This window comes from Pinus tabuliformis, chromosome 4_2 (genome assembly GCF_031772625.1).
Source record: "Pinus tabuliformis cultivar Carrire ecotype Pingquan chromosome 4_2, CPIR1, whole genome shotgun sequence".
NCBI classification, from domain to species: Eukaryota; Viridiplantae; Streptophyta; class Pinopsida; order Pinales; family Pinaceae; genus Pinus; species Pinus tabuliformis.
Window position 1 is genome coordinate 591,301,095 of NC_142304.1, and position 22,712 is coordinate 591,323,806.

General features: G+C 37.3%; 1 protein-coding gene across 1 annotated transcript in view; it reads right to left on the bottom strand.

Moving 5' to 3' along the window:
* Positions 1–1,676: 1,676 nt before the first annotated feature.
* Positions 1,677–22,712, bottom strand: part of UREG (urease accessory protein G) — a 173,469-nt gene continuing 152,433 nt past the window's right edge. Inside the window, exon 5 of the mRNA XM_089423976.1 lies at positions 1,677–2,026. Coding sequence (XP_089280102.1) covers positions 1,943–2,026 — 84 coding nt within the window. The 3' untranslated portion in view covers positions 1,677–1,942. The remainder of the gene's footprint in view (positions 2,027–22,712) is intronic.

Genomic DNA, 22,712 nt, shown 5'->3' on the forward strand with positions numbered 1-22,712 from the left:
GGCAATATGTTAGCATCGGTCCCTTGGCATTGTCTTTTCAACAAGGGGATTGTTACAAGGTTGGGCCAGCTCATCATCAGTTTGAATAAGAAAATGACTGAATTGCAAAATGTGAAAACAAGGAGGTTGGGGTCCCATAGACTATTTTTAATCTCGTGGACGTTAAAATATCATTCATTCATTACACTCTAGATGTATGCAAACTTCTGCTTTACACTCTAGATGTATGCAAACTTCTGCTTGACTATTTTTAAAATATAAGAAATTGATGATTTATTTAATACAATCTAGAACACTCTAGATGCACGCAAACTTCTGCTGGACTATTTTTAGAATATAGGAAATTGACGATTCATTTAATACAATCTAAAAACACACATGATACGATAAAAGTGTTCTACTGTTCATTAATATTTAAATGACAATTAACCATAAGCTCCTACAGTGTGTTGTTCATTAATATTTAAATGACAATTAACCATAAGCTCCTATAGTGTGTTTTTTCCAATCGGAATATACATCGTATCAAATACATATACTACATATCGATATTCATCCCTTTCCAAGTCTTTAATAAACTAATAGAATGAATGAAAATGAAAGGTGCAATTGGAGGTCGTCAATCAACTTTTGGTTCAACCAAGTATATTAACATAACAAGTGACTCTTCCCCTTATAGGTTCAAAATATAAGAATCAAAATCTTCTACTAACATTTCCCTATATTGTTAATATTTCCATCACTCTAGACGCATGCAGTCTCTACTTGACTAATTTTAGAATGTGAGAAACTGATGGTTCATTATAATCTTAAATAACACCTAACATAATAAAAGTGTTCCACTATTCATTAATATTTACATGACAATAACCACAAGCTCCTATAATGTTTTCTTCAATCAATATAGGAATATGCATCCAATCATATACAAGTACTATACATATATAGTTAATCTTTCCATCACTCTAGACGCATGCAAGTCTCTACTTCACTAATATTAGAATGTGAGAAACTGATGGTTCATTAATATAATCTTAAATAACACCTGACATAATAAAAGTGTTATACTATTCATTAATATTTACATGACAGTAACCACAAGCTCCTATAGTGTTTTCTTCAATCAAAATACGAATATGCATCCAATCATATACAGGTACTAGATATGGGTATTCATTCTGTTCCAAGTCTTTTAATAAGCCAATAGAATGACTGAAAACGAGAGGTGCAATTAGAGGTTTTTAATCAACTCATGGTTGAACCAAGTATATTAACATAAGAAGTGACTGCTCCCCCTTATATGGTTCATGCACATAAGGGTGCAATCGGAGCTGCAAGCTGGAAGAAACTACTATGACAATGTTCCTCCACTTGAATTCCTGAACCTAAGCAACCTACCCTCGGTTCCTAAGGAATAAAGGACACTCCAAGAGGGTTACCCTTGTTAGTAGCTTAGGGGAGGTACTTGTATTTTCTTTGTTAGCAGTATCACTAAGATAGAATTAAGCTAGTCAATAAAGGTTTCTTTTCTTTAGTTTAGAGGGAATGAACTAGTTTGTGTGTTTCCAGCCGCTCTTTAGTTTCACATTTTTAGCTATGCTTCAGGAAGACAAACAGGATGACGGTTGTTAACTTGTTGCTCATAGAATGGGGAAACGATAGATTAGACACAGTGATTATATAATCAAACTCTTAAATACTAGATGAACTGCTCAATCCTTTGAAAAGGTAAAGTGCCATCAATGAAAATTATTGAAATATCATCTGATTAAGAATTTCTTCTGAAATTGTGTAAGCCATGTTTTGACTTGTGAAGGAAACCAATCAATTGTTTAATATCCATATCCATTGAATTCACTGAAGTTTTAAATGCTATTACAGAATTTCACGTTTAAGATTACGAGACTCTTATTATACTTCTAGTGATGCCATTTCTTCAAGTTCATCTCCTCTTCTGTTGTGTAGATTCTTCCCAAGATTGAAGTATATTATCAACTATCTCTTGAATCCCAACACCATGCTTTACCTGTAACCATTTCCAAACAAAAGAAAATAAGCCAATGTGATGGTACTTAATAGAATAAAAATGTTCAAATTTGTTATTCGTTGTTACTTTGCATTTAGAATAAGATTGAACATTATATATAATGAGCTCAACCCAAAGAATTTTTCATAAGTTTTTCTCTTCCTCTCAAACAATCGAACACTTTATTCACATCTAACCAATCAGTGAAACACAATGCTATTTGATAAGACGGTCAATCTTTGAAATGATAAGGCCTTCAACTGAATACCGAATTCCCTTTTGTTGAAAATTGGGCAGCATCGGGACAAATTTCCCCAAAGGGAAACCTTAAGCCCCTATAGAAGCCTATTTGCCCAAGCAAACGTCCTAAAGAAGATTTATATTGGTCATAAGGAAAATTCCATTGGAATATTATTATTAATTTGATGAAAATTTGAGAATAAAATTATTTGGAAATTATATTTAATTGTGAGCAAATTCAAATTTGAATTTCCCTCCAAAAGGACAAGTCAGCTTGCCTCCATGAGGCCCCTTTTCTCATATCAAACCCTCCATATATTGGAACACCTATTCCAGCTATTAACATCTTCATATTTCGTTGTATCTCTGAGAATGATCACTCTCTGTTGGTTTCTACAGTTCACAAGACTGTTCGCTCTTTGTATTGTCTTCTATAGTTTGTTGATATTTCTTGTGAATCAGATCATTACATATATGAAGCTTATTTGAAGCATCACATTCAAGGACTTTGTACCCGTGATCCGCATACAAATTCTTTTGTGGCTCTCCCTATGCATATATTCAGAGGCATCATAATTGTTATGTATGGGCATCGCATCTTAGAGGCATCATAATTGTTATGTATGGGCATTGCATCTCAAAGTCATCGTAATTGTTATGTACGAGCATCACATCTTAGAGGCATCGTAATTGTTATGTACAGGCATCGCATCTCAAAGGCATTGTAATTGAGATGTATGGGCCTCGCATCTGAGGCATTGTTACAGTTATATGAGGCATCGTTTCATCTATATGAGTCATCGCATCTGAGACATTGCTACAATTAGTTGAGACATCACACTGATCTATTCTATGGCATCATATCTATGAGACGACACAGTGACACAATTGCTCTGCATTATATTTACATTGTGATATGATTACTCTGTCTCGCATTGCTATTACACAACAAATTTATTGTGGCAATGCAGAACGAAAATTTTGGAAAATTATCTTCAAGCATCGCTCCACAGAGATCAAAGGCTTGGAAAATTATCTATACATATCGCTTATCAGAGATGTGATATCGTATATGATCGCAGTTCACAAACGAAGTTGTGCATTGACTTGGGTTGGCCCTAGGAGGCCTAATGTGATTGTTGTATCTCATTCTCCTTGTACTTTGCATCTCAGCTGAACAATTGATGAATATCTAATAGAAGAAGAATTTGGATGGGTTTTGCCCTAGTATTTGACCCAACTCATGGTGTCCCTATTGTGAATGTTTTTCTTCTGTTGTTCCTTTATGTTCCGTAGCATTACTGATGTTATTGTTCTTTCTACATAATTGCTAATGATGTAATGATGTTGTGGGGTGAATACAATGATGAAAAGTATGTAAATGCAATTATCTAAAGCAAAGAACAATATAGCCTTAAGGAAAAATTAACATGGTATCAAAGTTGGCCTGAAGAAAAGTCATTGAGATCACCCCCTGTGAAGACACATATGATGGAGCAAGTAGGGTGAAAGGACTGAAGATGGCAGCGACCTAGAAGAATGCTAGGGTTCGAAGGAAACCTAGGAAATTCCTATTGTATAGAAGGTAGGGTTTGGAGAAACGCTAGGAGTGGTCGTGATTTTTGAAAGGCCCTAGTATGATTCATAATATGATATAAACTATAGGATCAGTGAAATATCTATTCAATTATTCAAGTACCTAACAGATTCAGAGAAACCCTAGGAGAAGTGTATGTAACGGGTTCAGTAATCATCGTATACATTGATGGATGGACTTGGTTGCCGATGAATGAAGATGAAGGATACAAATGTTACTGACAAGAATACATCTCTTTTGAAGATGCCATTGACATATGGTTGATGGACAATGATGTCTTATGGAGGATGGGTCAAGAGAGAGAATATAGCCTCCTACAATCCTTGTTAAAGAGCATTGCAAGAAGGGTTAACACTCAAACGGTGTTGAGAACCTCCTACAATTTATATTAAAGTTAAGTACTTTTAAGACTTGTGTCATTTTTTGGTGTCACTATTCTAGTGAATTTACTCTTTTTGATTATTAGCGATTCTTCCTGCATAAGTATTTTATTTGTTTCACTAACTTCTTGGATGAGGATGTGATCCATCTTAAGGATTATCTAGATGCAGAGTAGTGCAGGAAGAGCAATAGGGAACTGGTGCAAGAAACTTCAGAAGGAGTTGGAGCAGGATAATGCAGGAGCCATTCCTCCATCTAGAAAAGAATGATAGTCCTGACAGGTACACTTTCATTATGATCAACTTGACAATTATTGCTCTTGCTCTTGTTCGTGGGTCACAGGTACATCTGATAATCAAGCACTCTATATCAAAGATTGAGGATGATCTAGAGCCATACCATGACTTATATAAGAGCTCTAGAGGAAGGATTGTAGTCTCCTTGGTTGATAACTATGATTGAAGAAGCTTCCATTAGGGGAATTTTGAGGTCTAAAATGGGCCTCCTAAGGAAATTATAAAATAATAGTGGAAATAATAAAATAAGATTAGATTGCATCATCAAATTTTAGAGGGAAAAAAGAAAAAACTATCTTTTTCAGCTCGTATTTTCAACTTATCTCCCTATGGGTTTACTCAAATTTCAACCAAAAACACTCGTTGGATGCAGAATTTGATTCCTCATCCAAGGAGTACCCATGTTGCATACCTTCGATGGACCCTACTACACAAAAAATTCTAAATATTAAGTCAATGACTCCGTGATGCAAGCAGATCAAGAATAAATCTCGCAGATGCAGAGCAGGGAGCTATAGAACTCAATACAAAAACCAGACAATATCAAATAGCTTGGACAAAGAACCAGATGGCTCTAATACCATTTCTAAATATTAAGTCAATGACTCCGTGATGTAAGCAGATCAAGAATAAATCTCGCAGATACAGAGCAGGGAGCTATAGAACTCAATACAAAAACCAGAAAATAAGAATGAAACTCAGATAACAACACATAACACTCGGCCAGAGCAATTCTTCATTAATTTTCGAATGATCTTTACAATGCAAGGCTCAGCAATATATAGCCTTTGGACCGGTTATCCGGTCATAACTTTTACCGGAAACTGGAAACCAAAAGAATCTCCTTTCGGCTAGATTATCATGCAATATATCATAGTCCGAATGTAGGAGTACAATAATGAGGTGTACATGAATCAAGAATTGACTAAAGAAATGTACTAAAAGCAAAGATTTGGGCAAGTGGGGACAACCACTTGTTATCTCGTCCCTTAGAGGCTAAGCCATATGGGGACCGAATCTTGACATACGGAAAACAAATCTTATCAGAATGGCTGGAATCTAGGACATCAGCTCTTTTACCAAAATATTTACACAGTGGAGATTTTTTAACTGGACCAAATCCCACGAAAACCAAAAGCAATTATTCCATATCAATTGAGGTGATGTGCAAAGATTTCATTAGAGTGATCTTCTACAATCAGTCATTGTTTGCTCTTTCTTCATGATCATGTTGATGATGAGGATCCCTTTCTTGATAATAATCTGCTAAGCCATTTAACTCAGGAGCGAAAACTTCATTAGGAATATATAGCCATGGGGGATCATGTTCTCTGAAACAACAATAAAATGGGAATGAATACAGATTTTGGGGTCTGTATTGTTCATCGACAGAAATCCTACCTTGGAAACTTACAAAGAGACTAAAAGATTGGTCCCCTTCATTTGCAACTATCAATGAATCCTGATGAACTAATGTGAATTCTATGACATGATCATTCTAAGCAGCTATATGCAACTCCCACATTAGAGTACTAAGAGTACACTTAGTATCATGTTCTAACATCCAATTGACTCTCGGCATATACTTGACCAAAAAGATTTTGAACCAAGGACTCCACCAATTGACAACACTATCTATATTTATAGCAAAGAAAATGACTTTGACAGACCCATGTATCCTGGCTTTTTGATGAATGGTAAAGTAATCATGCCATGTCCAGTCAGTGTTCTAGATGAATGCAAGATATGAAGGCTCTGCTTCTCTAGACAAAGTATAATAAACTCTCCAAGGTCTCTCTCTATATGGTAGCTCTCTAGCATATGACCACATGCTATCCTCAGACTCAAACCATTTTTGCAGAACTAGTTCCCTAAGACTTAATGGCAAAGACTCGAACTTTTTTACAAAACAATCCCAACAGAAATGGTAATGACATTCACTACAAACTATTAGTTGACTGACTCTTCTAGATTGGACTGAACTTGATGCTTCATCCTGTCGCAATGGCCTGAACATTTTGATGTCTTTGATTTCTTGTGAACCTTCTCTTGTGAGCATATCAGCAAGATAATTTTCAGCACCGGATTTATAGACTATATCAAAATCAAAATTTTCAGCACCGGATTTATAGACTATATCAAAATCAAAACCATCAAGCCATAATGCCCATCTCAATAGCCTGGTACTTCCTTGTTCAAGCAGTCTTTTGTTTGCCAAAATGCTCTTCATATGTTTCAAATCCGTTCTGACTAAGAATCTGACACATTTTAGGAACAAATGAAACCGTTTTATTCCTCTTTTAACAGCTAGTATCTCTTTATGTGAAGAAGGATACTTTCTTTCAGTATCATCAAATGTACCTGAGGAATAGGCACATACCAGTTCTTTTCTTCCATGCTTCTGCAACAATACTGCAGCCCAAGTATGATCCGAAGCATCTGTCTCAAGAATAAATGGAAGATTAGTATCTGGCAGCTTAAGCTTTGGCAAATCTGTGATTTTGCTTTTAATGCTTCTGACTGCATTGGTCATCTCTTCTGTCCATCCTGCTGCTTGCTTCTTTAATCTTTTCTGAAGGATTTTTGTATCATCTGCTTGTTTCTCATAAAATTGTCTTATATAATTCAAGCAACCAAGAAATCTCTGCAATGTTTTAATATCTGGAATAACGTTAGGAAATTTCAACAAATGGGTTAGAACATGAGGTTGCAGATTTACATGTCCCTGTTCTATATGCAGTCCCAAATAATCTATCCTGACTTTACCAATCTGAAATTTTTCTTCTGAATCTGAAAGAACGAGACCATGCTTATAAACCAGCTCATAAAACTTTTCTAAATGCATCTTGTGACTATTTACATCTCTGCTAAAAACAAGCAAATCATCTATGTAGACTATTATGTACTCCTCCCCACCAAAAATGTCTTCCATCCTTTTCTGAAATTCTGATGGAGCATTTTTCAAACCAAAAGGCATTACAGTCCATTGATATTGGCCATGAGGGACTGTAAAAGCAGTCTTGTATCTGTCATCAGGAAGAATGCCTATCTGCCAGAAACCACTTTTTAAGTCAAATTTGTTGAAAACATTGGCATTAGCAATTTTGGCAAGTAATAGCTCTTTGTTGGGCAAAGGATAGCAGATTGGCAACAAGGCATCATTCAGAGCTTTATAGTTGATGACGAGCCGCTTCTTACCTCTTTTCTGCTCACTGTGTTTATTCACATAAAATGCAGGACAAGCCCAAGGACTTTTACAGGGCTCTATTAGTTTATGTTCTAACAATTGTGCTATCTCTTGTCGATATAAGTCTTGCTCTGAGGGGCTCATATGATTAGCATTGGCTTTTTGTGGCTTTGGAACATAATTTTCTTTATAAGGCAGGGCCACAAAATACTTTTCGCAAGTCCAAAATGCATTAGGCCTAGAGGCAGTGCAATCTTTCCGAAGCTTGTCTGATATTTTTCTCCAAAGTTTTGGGACCATGAAGTTCTGCATTCTTGACGATCCTGTTAATCTTGGTTAAATCTTGGAGACTGTAGTAGACTAAATCTTGGCCTGTCGGCTGTACTCTTATTTGATAATCACTAGACGAGGGCAAGCTGACTGGACCTTCAGAGGCGCTGAAGGTGACTGTGCCTTTACCAAAAGTGACAAGCAATAGATCATTCAAAAAATCTTGTCCTAAAAGAAAGTCAGAACCTGTATCAAAACTGTACAATGTAACTTTCACCTGGACATCATTCAAATAAATTGGAAAACCTGGAGCTATGTGATTGATTTCCATCACATCTTTTGTAATAGCTCTAAACTGCAATTTAGTCGGCTGCCAATAATAGGAAGGAATTGCACCATATTTGCAGCAACTACTCATAGCTCCAGAATCAATTTGAGCATCTAGAGTGTAATCTTTTATTTTTGGAAATTTGATTTTTATAGGGATTACCACTCTATCCCCAATTCCCATTACTTTGACTACTTCTATACTGGTATCTTTCTGAGGGAATTCTTCTGAAACATTCTTAAGCAACAAACTGGATAATTTGGAATTACAATCATCATAATCTGAGATAAGCATCTGGAGTTTGGATGATAACTGAATCATCTCTGATCTAGTATGATGAATTGAGGATTCTAATTGTTCTATCTTGTTCTTTAAAGAACTGATTTTATCCATACCTGAATCTGATGATGAACTTTCTTTTATCTGGAGTGGCTTGGACAGGGAATCAAATTCTTTTTCTATGAACTCTTCATCTGTGAATTTTTCTTTATTCCTCTTCCCAGAAGGTAGCTGTTTTTCTAGACTTTCAAGTTTTTCTGCCAATCTCCTTCTTGCAGTGAACTGGACTGGATCAAGCTGAGCCAATTCAGCTTTGACTATTGCAATCTTCATCTGCAAGTTGTCAGAAGAACTGTAAAACATCTTTACGTCAGGAATAAAAGTTTCTTCTGAATCAGAGGAACTGCCATCCAGATCTATTCTTCTTATATCAGGAATATCTTCTTCAGTATCAGATGAAGAGGAACTAGAAACCTCAAAATATTCACCTTCAGAATGAGATATAAGATCCCATTCTTTCGGATCATGAATTGTAGAGAAAATATCCATAATTTTCATTTGTTTCTTATCTTTCTTCTCTCTACAGTTATTTGCATAGTGACCTTCTTTCCCACAAATAAAGCAAGTAACTTTCTTTGAAGGTTTTGATCTCTTCCTAAATACTACTCTTCTTTTGCTGAAAGTTTTTCTGGAAGGATATATTTCCTTTTCTTGGGAAAATACCTCTCAGGCTTACATGAACAAGTAGCTTTAGATTTCTTTAATGCTTTGCTCTTGGATTTTGACTGGCAACCAAAATTATATGTTTCAGGAAAAGTATTGCATAACTTGGTGCTAAAATGCATCTGCTTCTTGAAATTCTTTTTAGCCTTTTCCGCAGCACACTCTTTTTGAAGTATAGAGACTATCATCTGATGGACGGCTACAAAAGACCAATTTTCAATATTGACCTTATTAGTCTCTATGTACTGATTTATCAGATCTGGGATTTTTCCTGGCATAGAGGCTATATAATATCTCAGATATGCAACATTATGAGAGTCATGAGCAAGCAATTTTTGCATAGTGCAAAAATATTCTTGTAGATAATCAATATCACATAAATTCTGAGACAGGAATAACTGGGCATGATGAGCTGAGTCTTCTGGCACACATCCCACAAACTCATGTTTTAAAGCATCAAACAAGGCTTTCAAGGGATCTTCTTCATTTTCAACAATCTATGTCATATCTCTATCAGACAATTTATCCGACCACATTTTTGCAATACCAGTAAAAGACCAAACAATCTAGGTAACAATATTAGACCAACTTGCCTTAGTTTCTGCTTTCCTTTGTAATGCCCAAGCATGAATATTATGTGGGACATTAATCACTTCTTCATTACTTAAGCAATCAATATTCACTAGCAAAGTATTACCATATCCCTTTCCTGAGGAATTATCTAAGTTTGTGGAGGTGGTCTGTAATCTTTATGAATATCTACCAAAAGGACTAGAAGCAGAAGCTTCATGAGCAGTAGTGTCCTCTTGGTCTTTCCTTCCTTTGTGTGAAAAGAAATAAGGGTCATGTCTATCTCTCTTAAAACTTGACTCACCTTGGTTAGCAGTTACTCCAGACATGGCTAATATTTCTTTTGGAGCAAATGGTTGACCATGTTCAAGCGTCGTATGAAACGCACTTCGGAGGCCTGGAAGCGGCGCTTCTGTACCGCGCTTCCAAATTTCCAGGAAGCGGCAAAAAAACAGGAAGCGGCGCTTCCGAATTCGGAAGCACCGCTTCGGGCCAAGCTTCCTAGGCACTTCCGCACGGGACGTGCTTTGGGGCTTGGAACCGGGGGGGGGCGCTTCGTGCAACATTGATATATATATATATATATATATATAGAGTTTTGTTTGCAAGTATGGCAGTGCGACGGGCCAGAGAAATGAGGACGAGGGTGCTGGAATATTTCCACAGAGGGGTTGAGTATTGACTGTGTGAAGAGATTTGGATGGTTCTGGCAGCACACTGAACCAGAGGATGCAAGGCAAGACCGCAGCCTCCTAAAAACAATTTCGAAATTTCTCTGCAAATAAAGATAAACCCCGAGCAGCAAAACAATTTTGATAAACCATCAAATTTCCTCAGAAAATTAGAAAATCTGCTGAAGATTATCCCAGCTGGAAACCCTGAAAAACTTTTAAAATCTATACCTGCAACCTGCAAAGGCAAAAACAGACCACCAAGAAGCAAAATGTGAAAGAAACAAAACTGAAAACCCTAAAACCAGTTAAATTTTTTCAATATTTACAGATTTTCGACTCTTAAGCAACCAGATTTATCAATAATCCACAGTAATATTTTCATAATTAAACTTTAATGTGAGATGCTTCAGAAAACCCTGCATGCATTCATAAAAAATTTCAGATGATAAGCATGGGATTAAAACTGGCTGGGCTTTTTCAGAAAACGCAATCCGGGAGTTGACTGGTTCAGCCGAGAACTTCCCCTAACGCCCGGTAAACTCAAAACTAAGATTTCCTGCACAGCTTAAAATCAACCATTAACATAGAGGGAGAAAACAATAGTGAAATCTAGATCAAATGGAGATACCTGCCATTATATTTCAAAATCTAAACTATCATTCAAACCCTAGAGATCAGACAAGATACATGTGCCTAAATCAATCTTTATCAAGCAATAATCAATCGCTGAAAATAAAATTATGCAAAAAATAAATCATATTACAGCACTTCCAGAATAGTAACACCAGCAAGATTTTTAACCCCAAAGTCTTTCTTTATTGCACAAAAAATGACTACAAGAGAGCTTTCTTTAGCACCAGACTCTCAGATCAAATTTGATCTCAAGTGACCCCTAACACCCTATTTAAAGGAAAATTTCCCAATGGCTAGTTCGAGTGATCCATGTCAAAATGATCTCGACCATCGATGAGGGTCAAAATCCCTTTTAATCTCATCCGTCGAATTTTTAAATGCATTTTAAAAAATTAAAATTCTGCATTTATTTACTCAAAAATTTGACTTATTATTATTTTATTTTATTTTTCAAAAAAAATTATTTATTTTTTAAATTTTATTTTATTTTATTTTATATTTTCTAATTATTATTTTTTAATTTTTTAATTTTTTTATTATTTATATTTTTTATTATTATTTATATTTTTTATTATTATTTATTATTTATTATTATATTCTTTTTTTTTTTTTGGATCCTAGGACTCACCTTCTCCGGTTCTTCATAATTGGTTAGTAATCTAGAGTTTCATAATCCCTCACCCATCGGAATGAGTGAGTGACTCCGTCCCTCTCCTTAACAGTCAAGCCGATGGTGGCCTTAACAGTCGAGCATGCTTACGCATCTTGCCGGTCCTCACCATCGGAATAGTGAGTCTCTACCGGGCCTCTCCTCGACCTCGTAACTCGGCCGAGTCCCTCACTTCTTTGGGGAAGGTGAGCGATAAATCGATGGCGGCCCGGGGGTCTAGCGTTCGTTACCTCACCCTCACCATATGAATAGTGAGTGACCCCTATGAAGAAGTAAGGGCCCTCCTGGCTAGTCTTCATTTGCCTGACTAAAAATAGGGCCGTGGGACCACCATCTCGGTAGATGTTTTCTATTGTCTGTGGGACCGCCCATCTCTCAAGATATTATAAATCAATCGAGACTTATGAGGGGATAAAACACTTTCTAGCCCTCAAGACACTTTACATCATGACTTTTACAATTGTACATCTCAAGGGGGAAAACCCATTTGACATAGATCCTCATAGACCACCCAGTTCTGCGACCAAATATAATCTAGCAGATCAAGCAATTTGAAATAACCTAACCAAATAGTTAGAATTATTTCCAAATTACTTTTACATAGACCGAAGCACGCTAGGATTCCCCTAAGATTCCAATGACAAAATTCATTCCGGCTTTGGGGTTAGGCTGAAGGAAAACTCTGCCGATCATGAATCGGTGAGACAAAAAACCTTCCGGAATGTAGATTATCACTAGAAAATTAGGTCCACCTAGGCAATTACATTCATGACTCAGATCTGCTAAGATTATTTACAATTACACATGTAGACTGGGTTTACAACATAACATGATCGGGCTGATGATGACAATCGAATGGCACAGACATGTCGATCCAGCGCTGTCCCTTTTGCGAAAAAGGGGGTGTACTGCTATGGGTAGTTGACATGTAGTGGTCAACACATTCTAAATGGGATGAAATAACATCAATATCCTATAGTGGAAATTAGTATAACATTTAGGAAAATATACCCTTTGTGTCACATGCAAAGTTTCCTTTCCATTCAAGTTGGTGCTTGCCAACCATAGAGGGAAGCTCCAAGTCTCACATGCATTGGTCTTCCTATAATTATGCAAAATAACACATAAAAAGTAGCATTGTAATGGTTGCTTTTGGCTAGCAAATTAGAGACTAAACGAGTTGTCAAATACTATGTTTTATGGCGAAATTATCTCCAGTCTTATATTTTAAATGAAAATATAAAATAGATAGAAAGGGTTGTAAAATGGCATATTTTTAGCCAAAAAAAGGGTCATAAGTTTTACAATATTGGACAAGAAAACAATTGGAATATCAATCAACCAAAAGAGACAGAATAGATCAAAATTGAGCTTTATCCTACAAAAGCCAGGAGGCTAGTTGTACTAAGGAAACTATTATAGAATTGAGACAATGATGTTCCTGCACAATAGAATAGAAGCTAGAAGAGAGAAGGAGAAAACAATCAAGAGAGAAAGAAGTAATCTGATGTTACCAAAGAAGATCCACTTCCAAGAGCGACCTCTTCCATTTACGAACCAAGGAGGTTGAATTACCCATGCAAGACTCCCTCAACCAATGCGAAATGTTGTGAGAGGAGAGGTGAATTGTCCATACGCTTGGATGATGTTGAGGTTTGCTTCAAAGTGACAAATAATGCAAGTGAAGAAAGCTTAATTAAGTGGAGGAAAAAGTGGAGGAGATAATCCATGTGCCTTATTGAGCAAAGGAAAGGTGGTGTGAAGTGAGGATAAAGTGGAGAGTGAGAAACCGATGCCCATTAGTCAACTAAGGATAGAGGGGAGTGAAATAGTAATGCACTAGAGTTAAATTGGTGACGCACTAGGGTGAGATGTAGATTGACTAGCCATCCACATGGGAGAAGAGGTGATAATTCTAGTCTAACTAAAATCAAACTCAAGAGAGAGAGAGAGAGTTAGACTAAAGCGAAGAGGAGAAAAGGAATTCATGGATATAGTTAACTCAAAAGGACACCTCACGACTTGCCCATGTACGCATGTGACTTAGTTAACTCCAAAAGATGCCAAGTCACTCCTAAACTCATGCATGTGTCCTAGTAGTCTACAATTGACTCACTCAAGCAACCTAGTTAATTCACTAACACATCCAGCCCACCTCAAATGACTCCACTTCACTCAAGCTCATGTCGTTGAGAAATCTAGGGGCAGCTAGATTAGGTGATTTCTCTTGCTTTGATAATTGCCTGTGATATCTTTTTACTTATCTTGATTAGCTTCTTTTTCAACTTGATTATTATTGTGTTCTTATCATCAAACAACTACCAAACAATAAAGAACAATGAGACAAGAGGACACAAGATATAGGTGATCAGCCAGGGCCAAAACCTCTCCACTTGAGAGGAAAACCCATAAGAATTCTTCTCTTCTTATAGAATCTTCAATTAATGAATTCCAAGACCTATGACCCTTGACCAAGACTCCTCCAAGACCAAGTCAACCTTCCTTCTTTATTTGCACAACTTCCAACAACAAACTTCGACCTTCCAGCAACTTTGACCCCCAACAACAATTTCTGCAACTTCGACCTAGTAGATTCACAGCGTCGACCTTGATGCAGCTTCATCGCTTTGGCCTTGCAGCTTCACAGCGTTGACCTAGAAGCAGCTTCACAGCTTCGACCTTGTAGCTTCACATCTTCGACTTAGAAGCAGGTTCACAGCTTCGACGTAGAAGCAGCTTTAGAATTTTGTCTTTCCTAGTAACTGTAGAAACCCTAACAAAAGAGAGAGAGAGAGGCCCAAAACTTCGATCTCGTTCTTCTTCTTCTTCTTCATCCTTTCCCAGCTTCTATCTTGAGGAGATCAAACTTGCTTGAGTGTGTGTCCAAATGAGGTCGAGTTCCTTCTTATATATAGGCTTTTGAGGGCTACGAATTGATTTCTTTAGGCGGACTTGTCCCTTCATGTAGGTCGACTTGATCTTTATGCCATGACGAGGTCTTGGAGGGTCTTTTGACTCTTCTTTGACTCAAATAAATTTTCTTTACAATATATAACATGCCCAAATGGGTCTTCAATACATGACAATGACTCAATTGACTTTATGACAAACCTAGAATCACTCAATGGGTACTTGACCTAAAAAAAAGAAATTCTCTTGAGCATGAAACCCATGCCTCAAGAATAACAATAATAAATTTATTTTTCTCTTTTCATTAAATACATAAAATCATGATTACATATGTCATTATGAATACCAAACCTAGTTACATATTTCAACACATGCATTCATCAAAATCTTTCCATTTGTCCCTCCCATACAATGCCATGTGTCAACCCTAGACTGCCACATGTCACTCATGCAAGGCCACTGCAAAAAATAGAAAACTATTTGCATGTCCTAGAGACCATACTCATTAGGCTCATATTTCAGTGAGAAGTCTAAATATGCCATTAGAATTGCCATGCAAAAACTGTTAAAAATGGAAATACCTCGCATGTCAATTGAACCTGTTAATTTGGCGGCTCAGGAACAAATTCCCTCCTTTGGACAGCCTTCCTCATCAAGAAAGACCCCTTCTAGCCCTTGGAAGAATTTAATTTGGTCAAGGAAAAATATAATTTTTAATGATGGAACCACATGTGCACAAAAGTATCGGTCGACCTAAAGGTCAATTTGGGTCTCCTCCAACGCATATAAATACACCTCAAGGTCACCTCGTTTGGACATCATCATCACTCAACACATCATCTCTCTCCTCTTGTGATTGGTTTGTACAGGTCTAAAATAAGGAGGTCCGAGTTCACACATGTGACCGGGAAGGAGTCTAGTTATGATTTTCTGCATTGAATTTTCTGTTTGGCCAGTCGTTGACCAATTTTGACTTGACATTTTGATTTGCTTTGACTTGGAAAAATCTGATTTTTTCGAGGCTGAATTCACTGGTGAAGGAACTAAATTTTTCTAGGCACTTTGACTTGGGTTGACCGCAGGTCTGTTGAATGAAGTTTGATCACAAAATTTTGAAGTTTGACTACAGGCATTCTCTCTCCTTTGATAGCCTTTTTGATTTTGACTGAGATTGGACCAACAAGGAAGGTCGAATTGTTTGACTATTGACCGAGCTCTCTTGGAGGACTATTGACAGTTGACTTGTGGACTGGTTAGGGCATCATTTGTTGTTGTTGATTTTTGTCGACTTTGACCAGAATTGGAGATTTGACTTTTGGGCTCATCTCTTGAATATTGGTTAGTGGATTGTTGGATAAGTCAAAGATTTGACTTTGACTCTTTTTTGATGAATTGGAACATTGTATCTCTCTGCTAAACATTTGATGACAATCTAATAGAAGAAGAATTTGAAAGGGTTTTCCCCCTTGTGGGGTTTTTCCCTGGTCTTTGACCAAATCTTGTGTCTCTTGTTATTGCTCTTGGTGTTCTTCTATTGTGTAATGGATTTATTGTTCTATCTACAGTTGCTCATTGTCGTTTTTCCCTGGTCTTTGACCAAATCTCGTGTCTCTTGTTATTGCTCTTGGTGTTCTTCTATTGTGTAATGGATTTATTGTTCTATCTACAATTGCTCATTGTCATTGGAAGATTAAATTTATTTAAAAGTGATTGCTAATTGAAGAAATAATTGGGCTAAGTGATTGTGCTAGCATAGAACAATGGAAAATTAACATGGTATTAGAGTTGAGGTGAAGACAAGCCCAAGGAGACGAGATTAAATCAATCACCTTTGAAGGAATCTATTTGAAAGAAGCTACTTGGTCAAGATGTCTACCTCATACTTCAAAGATTTAGAAAAGTTGGATGACTCATCAAATTTTGCTACTTGGAAGATCAGGTTGGAAGTAACATTGGATGAAAATGATGTTTTGGAATATGTGGAAGGAAAAGTACCTGAGCCACCAGAAAATGCTCCTGCTGCTACCAAGGCCAAGTATAAGAAAGGTGAGCTCAAAGCCAAGAAAATACTTATTGATTCTTTGAAAGATAATTTTCTTACTTACATTGGAAAATTGAAGAAGTCCAAGGATATCTATGACAAGTTGGTTGGGATGTATGAGGTCAATAATTTGAATCACATTCTTTCCTTGAAGAATCAACTCAAGGACATTAAGATGAACAAAGGGGAAACTGTGCAATCATATGTCATGAGGATATCCCAACTAAGGGATCAATTGCAGACTGTTGGAGAACCTATATCTGATAGAGAGTTGGTGCTCGTTACTGTTCAAGGCCTTACTCCTATTTGGGAAACCTTCATTACTACTATAAGCAACAATGATAAGTTCCCGACATTTGATGAGCTCGTTGGTAAGTGCACTCAAGAAGAAACCAAGATGATATCCAGAGGGAGGATTCAAAAGCATGAAGGAGAGCCCTCTGCATTTGTTGCACAAGACAAGAAGAGGAAAGCATGAGGGAGACCATCTAGTTCAAGAAAGCCTACCCCTGAATCAAAGGACTCCAAAAGAAGAGGAAGAAGAATTGAATGCTTCAATTGCCACAGGCATGGTCACTATGCCCGGGACTGTCCAGAAAAGAGACATGCTCCATGGTCCAACTACAACAACAATCATGGCTTCAACAATAACAGATTCAACATTAGAAGAAGAGGAGATGATAGAAGAAGAAGAGATGGTAGAAGAAGAAGAGATGCTCCTGATGATCGTGAAGAAAACCATTGTCCTCAAAAGAAACCAAGGAACGCCAGGTATGGAAATAATACAGCTGCCACTCAATCTAAATATATTCTTATTTCTACTCTTTCTAGTTCCTCTCCTCCGGATTTGTGTGATGGTTGGTAGATAGTGGGGCTTTTAGACGTTTCTTTGGGTACCAAGAAGTGCTCTCAAATCCGTTTTCAAGGGAGACTAATCTAAAGATCATCCTTGGGGGCAACTCCACTTATCTTGTGAAGGGTTTCGTGTCTGTTAAATTTCATTTGGATTATGGGGAAATCGTACTTCTTCAGGATGTTATGTATGTACGTGGAAATGTTATGTATGTACGGGGATTAAAGAAGAACATGGTATCTATTTCTACCTTGGAAGTGTTGACCACTACCGGTCAACTGCCCATGCAGTGCACCTCCTTTCTGTTGGCGGAGAAGGGTAGCTCCTGAGCGATGTGTCCGTCCCAGCCTACAGTCATCAACAGCTTGATCATTTTTGTTGTAAACCCAGTCTGCATGTATGAGTTGTAAATAATCTAAGCAGATCAGAGTCATGTGTGTAAAGTTGCCTAGGTGGACCTAACTTTCTAATGATGATCTGCGTCCCGGGAGGTTTTTCGTCTCACCGATTTACGATCGGCAGAGTTTTCCTTCAAACCTGACCCCAAAGCTGGGATGGATTTCATCATCAGAACTTTAGGAGAGTCTTATATGTTAATCTGCTAAATTATAGTTGTGTCGCAGAACTGGGTGTTCTATGAGGGTCTGTATTAAAGTGGGTTCATCCCTTTGAGATGTAAATTGTAAAAAAATCATGATGAAATGTGTCTTGAGGGTTGAAAATGTTGTAAATCCCCTCATGAGTCCTAGGTCCTAGGTCCTAGGTGATGTTTCCAACGGCTTAGTTTGATGATCCATTGTAAAATAAATAAAAAATTAAAAAAAAAAAAATAATTAAAAAAAAAAAAAAACATAAAGCAAAAACCCTAAGCAATAAAATAATAATATTTTTGTGAATGCATGCAAATATCTTTTTTAATAATAAAATCGACGGATGAGATTAAGAGATGTCTTAACCCTCATCGACGGTCGAGATCGCTTCAGCATGGATCACCCAAAACTAGCCGTTGGGATCATTTCCTTTATATAGGGTCTTAGGGGGTCATTTTACAGGTTTATCTGATCTGTGAGTCTGTACTGAAAGCTCTCTTGTAATCTGATTTCTGATTAATAAAAGAAGACTTTGGGGTTCAAACTGGCTGGTGTTACTCTCTGGAATTGCTGTGAGATGTTTGCTTTTCTGCATATTTCAGTTTTCAGCAGTTAAAATAGCTGGTTTTTTTCAGAGCATTGTGAGTACAGGTATCTTGCTCACGTGCTAGGGTTTGAATGTTGTAGGGTTTCTGAAATAATGGCAGGTATCTCCATTATTTCTTGAAATCTAGCAGCATTTCTTGCCCTCTTTGCTGATGTTTGCTTGAGGTGTGCAGGAAACCTTTAGGTGAAGGGTATTTGTGGGCGTTTGGGGAAGTTCTGGGCTGAACCAGCCGACTCCCACAGGCTGTTCTGTGCAGAGCCCAGCTGATTGTGCCCCGGGTTAATCTGTTAAAGTTTATTTCATGTTTTACATTGAGAAATTTTCTTTCTGTTCACAGTAAAGTTCAAATTTTCTGATATTTCAAAAGTATTACTGCAATTATTGTCAAATCTAGCTGTACCAGAGCTATAAATTTTTTGTGATTTTGGGCAAATTTGCAAGGGTTTTACTGCAAAAGTTTGTGTATGTCCGCCAAATTTCGTTTTCAGCTTTGCAGATTACAGGTACATCAAATCTAGAAATTTTTTCAAGTTCTCAGAAGCAGGGATCTGTGGGTCGTTTTTTTCGAAGCGCATTTAGCACCAGCAATATCGTCAAAATCTGGATGAGATATCTGCGAACCAAGGCAACCAAGGCAAGGTCATCTTTGAAATCGATTTCCATTCATCAGTGACTGAGATAAGGTACCCTTTCAGTTTATTTGCAAGCAAATTCGTGAGTTTAGTTGTAATGTCATCGTGAATTGCCTTGGCTCCCCTGGTCTTTTTCTTTGGATTTGAGTTTTGTGCCCAAGCTTCCACGGCAAAGCAAATTCCAAACGCTCCAGCACTGCTCTTTTCCTCTGCACTGAGCTTGGTCATTGTCGTATACTCTTTCACAAGTCATTTCTCAGGCAAAACGTTAATGCAGCTGCATTGAATCATTTCCTGCTGCCGTCGTGGTTTTGACCTGCGTCCTTTTTGTCCTCATGCCCTCCATCGTTGCATAAACCTCTTTTGGCTGGGCGTGGTTACACTTCCGCATCCCTGAAGTTCTGTTTTCTTGTGTTTTTTTGGCTGTCAGTGTGAAGGGAATACGCATTTCCCTTTCAAAATCCTTCGTTCAGCACCGCACTGTCACGCAAATATCCTCTGGCCTCCATCGACTGTGCTTTGAACCCGTCCCCTGTGCCTGGACGTCTTCCTTTCAGCCTGCGTGAGCCTTTTTTTTTTGCCCCGCCATAGTGATTTCGGGTTGCTGGTTTACCCTGTCGGACCATTACGCAGCATCCCTTGGATTTATATCTCCGCCCATGACTTTGGTTTTTATGCAAGTCGTATTTCAAATTCGTGGGTAATATGTTAGCGTAGAGGTAGGTTTCATGTAGTTTGTTAATATTTCAATGAATGTTTAGATTTATGTTTTAGTTTTATTTTTAAATTAGATTTTATTTGATTTAGTTTAGAGTTTCTTTAATTTTTAATGTATTAGACTTTAATGTTTTATAGTTAGCTTTTTTTAGATTAATTTTAGTTTAAATTCCTTAGATTTTAATTTAGGTTTTAGGTTTTATTTTTTTTTTAGTCTTTAAAATTTAAATTAGATTTTAAATTAGATTTTGATTTGGTTTTAAAGAAAAATAATAATAAAAAAATAAAAAAAAATTAGTTTTATTTTCATAGTTTGGTTAATTTTTTTTTATTTTTAGGTTTTGCTTGATATAAAAAAAAAAAAAATAAATAAAAAATAATAATAATAATAAATAAAAAAAATAAAAAATTTCGAAAATTTTGTGGGAATTTAGTTTTGCCAGTATCAATGGTTTTTCACTGCATATCTTTCACGCTGAGATCTGAACACAAAACAAGTATCTGGTTTCTCTGTTATTCAAAGCAATTTATTTCTCTTAGTGCCGGATATCGTTATTCGAGGAACTTTGTGGTTTTTACTGGATATTTAAAGCATTGTTCTGATCATTTGTTGATAGGTGATTGCTGTTTATGATTTATGCTCTTATATCACCTAGAAAGTAATCATTTAGGCACCAATCTAACAAGGCACTGGTCTATCAAATCAATAAAACCATTTTAGTGCATCTCGTCTCCCGGCCCAACTGTTTGGCAGTTGGCCTTCATCTTTCCTCAGGGTCTACCCCCCTTAGCCATGGGAGACAGGCTTAAACGGAGGGATCGGGGATCAGAGTGACAGCCCCCGGTCTGTGCGTTGTCGTGTCAATCCGCGCGACAACATTTTTTGGCGCCGTTGCCGGGGATAGAGTTTTTCTGTGCTTGGTTCTTTCTTCAAGCTTTTCTGTGCTTAACTTCTTGTTCAAGTGGCGACTCCACTTCCCGTATTATCTGCAAGAGTGTACACTAGAAGACATCCAGGCAGTCTGTGCAACCCCACTCCGGATCCTGAAAAGGTTTACAGGGTGCGATCACACAAACTCGCTTCTCGTGCACTCCTTACAAATCTTGGACAAGAAGCCCTTTCTAACGTTCATCTGCTCTTTAGGGGTCAAGTTAGGCGCAACACCATGAGTTTGTTGGGCCCTTGTGATTTTTCTAATATTCCTGGAGCCCCCAATGATATTCCGTCTGTTGGGATAGACAAATTGCCTAGCTTTCATGGAGATAATGCCATTACGGTTAATTCCCATTTGCGAGATTTCAACATATGGATGGCTAAGTATGCTAGATCTCCTGATTTTGATCATGAAGATGTCAGGATGACCCTTTTTATCTTGACTCTAGGAGGTGATGCTCATGACTGGTTTACAGAAAAACCTCCTAATTCTTTTGACTCTTTACAATCAATCATTAATTCATTTAGAGAAAAATATGGAGATAAGAGAGAGGGAAGACATCTTGTAAGAGCTCTTACTCTGATGAAAAAGAGAGAAGACGAAACTGTTGAAGAATTTAATAGAAGGTTTAATGGTATTATTAGAGAATTACCTCAAGACTATAAACCTTCAGATAAAACTCTCCAAGATTTTTATATTGATGCCTTTGGTCCTGAACCATCTTATGAGTTAAGGCGTGCTAAACTTACTGATTATCGAGATTGCCAAGCCTTAGCTGTAGAGCTTGAGAAGGACAAGGCAGCTTCTGGGAAATTTGAAATCCCAGGTTATGATAGGGCTGCTACAAAACTAAAGGAACCTAAGGGAAAAGCAGTCCAAGAGCCTGAAAATGAACTTGTTCTCAAATTGCTTCAGAAAATTGAAACCATGGAAATTAATCATAACAAGGAGATAAACACTTTGCAGAATAGGTTGATTCAAATGGAAAGAGCGCAATCACAAAATTTTCAACCACGAAATAATAATAACAGAAATAGTAACTGGCAAAGAAAGGGTCAATCCAGTGAGCAGAGGCCTCCTAATCCGCTTACTAATCTGGTTGATAATGCTCCTCCTTACTGTCGTGCTTGCGATGCTTTTCACGAAGAGTCCTCCTGTCCCACCATCAGAAGACTCCTAGACAATGGAATGTTTGGGACAGGTGAGCAAATAAACGTAGTAGGGGGCAAGTTTCCTTTGCCTATGAATGATTGGATAGATGTTAAGGAAAGGAGCTATGATGTTGGGAATCCTCAATCTGCTTTTAATATAAATAACCTTGAAGACGAAGATGACATTTTGGCTAGGTTGTATGGTGAGAAACCCTCTCCGGAGAAAATTCTGGAAATTGCTAGAGATAAGGGTTTAACATACCAGAGGAGGGATAAAGATCAGAGCGGGAATCAAATTCCTCCTCGAACTTTAAACCCTGGTATAAACTCTGGAATTGATGTCGATTTAGGGAGTTGATTTAATAATGCTAAAATCTGGGTTCCCGTATCTGAGATTGCTAA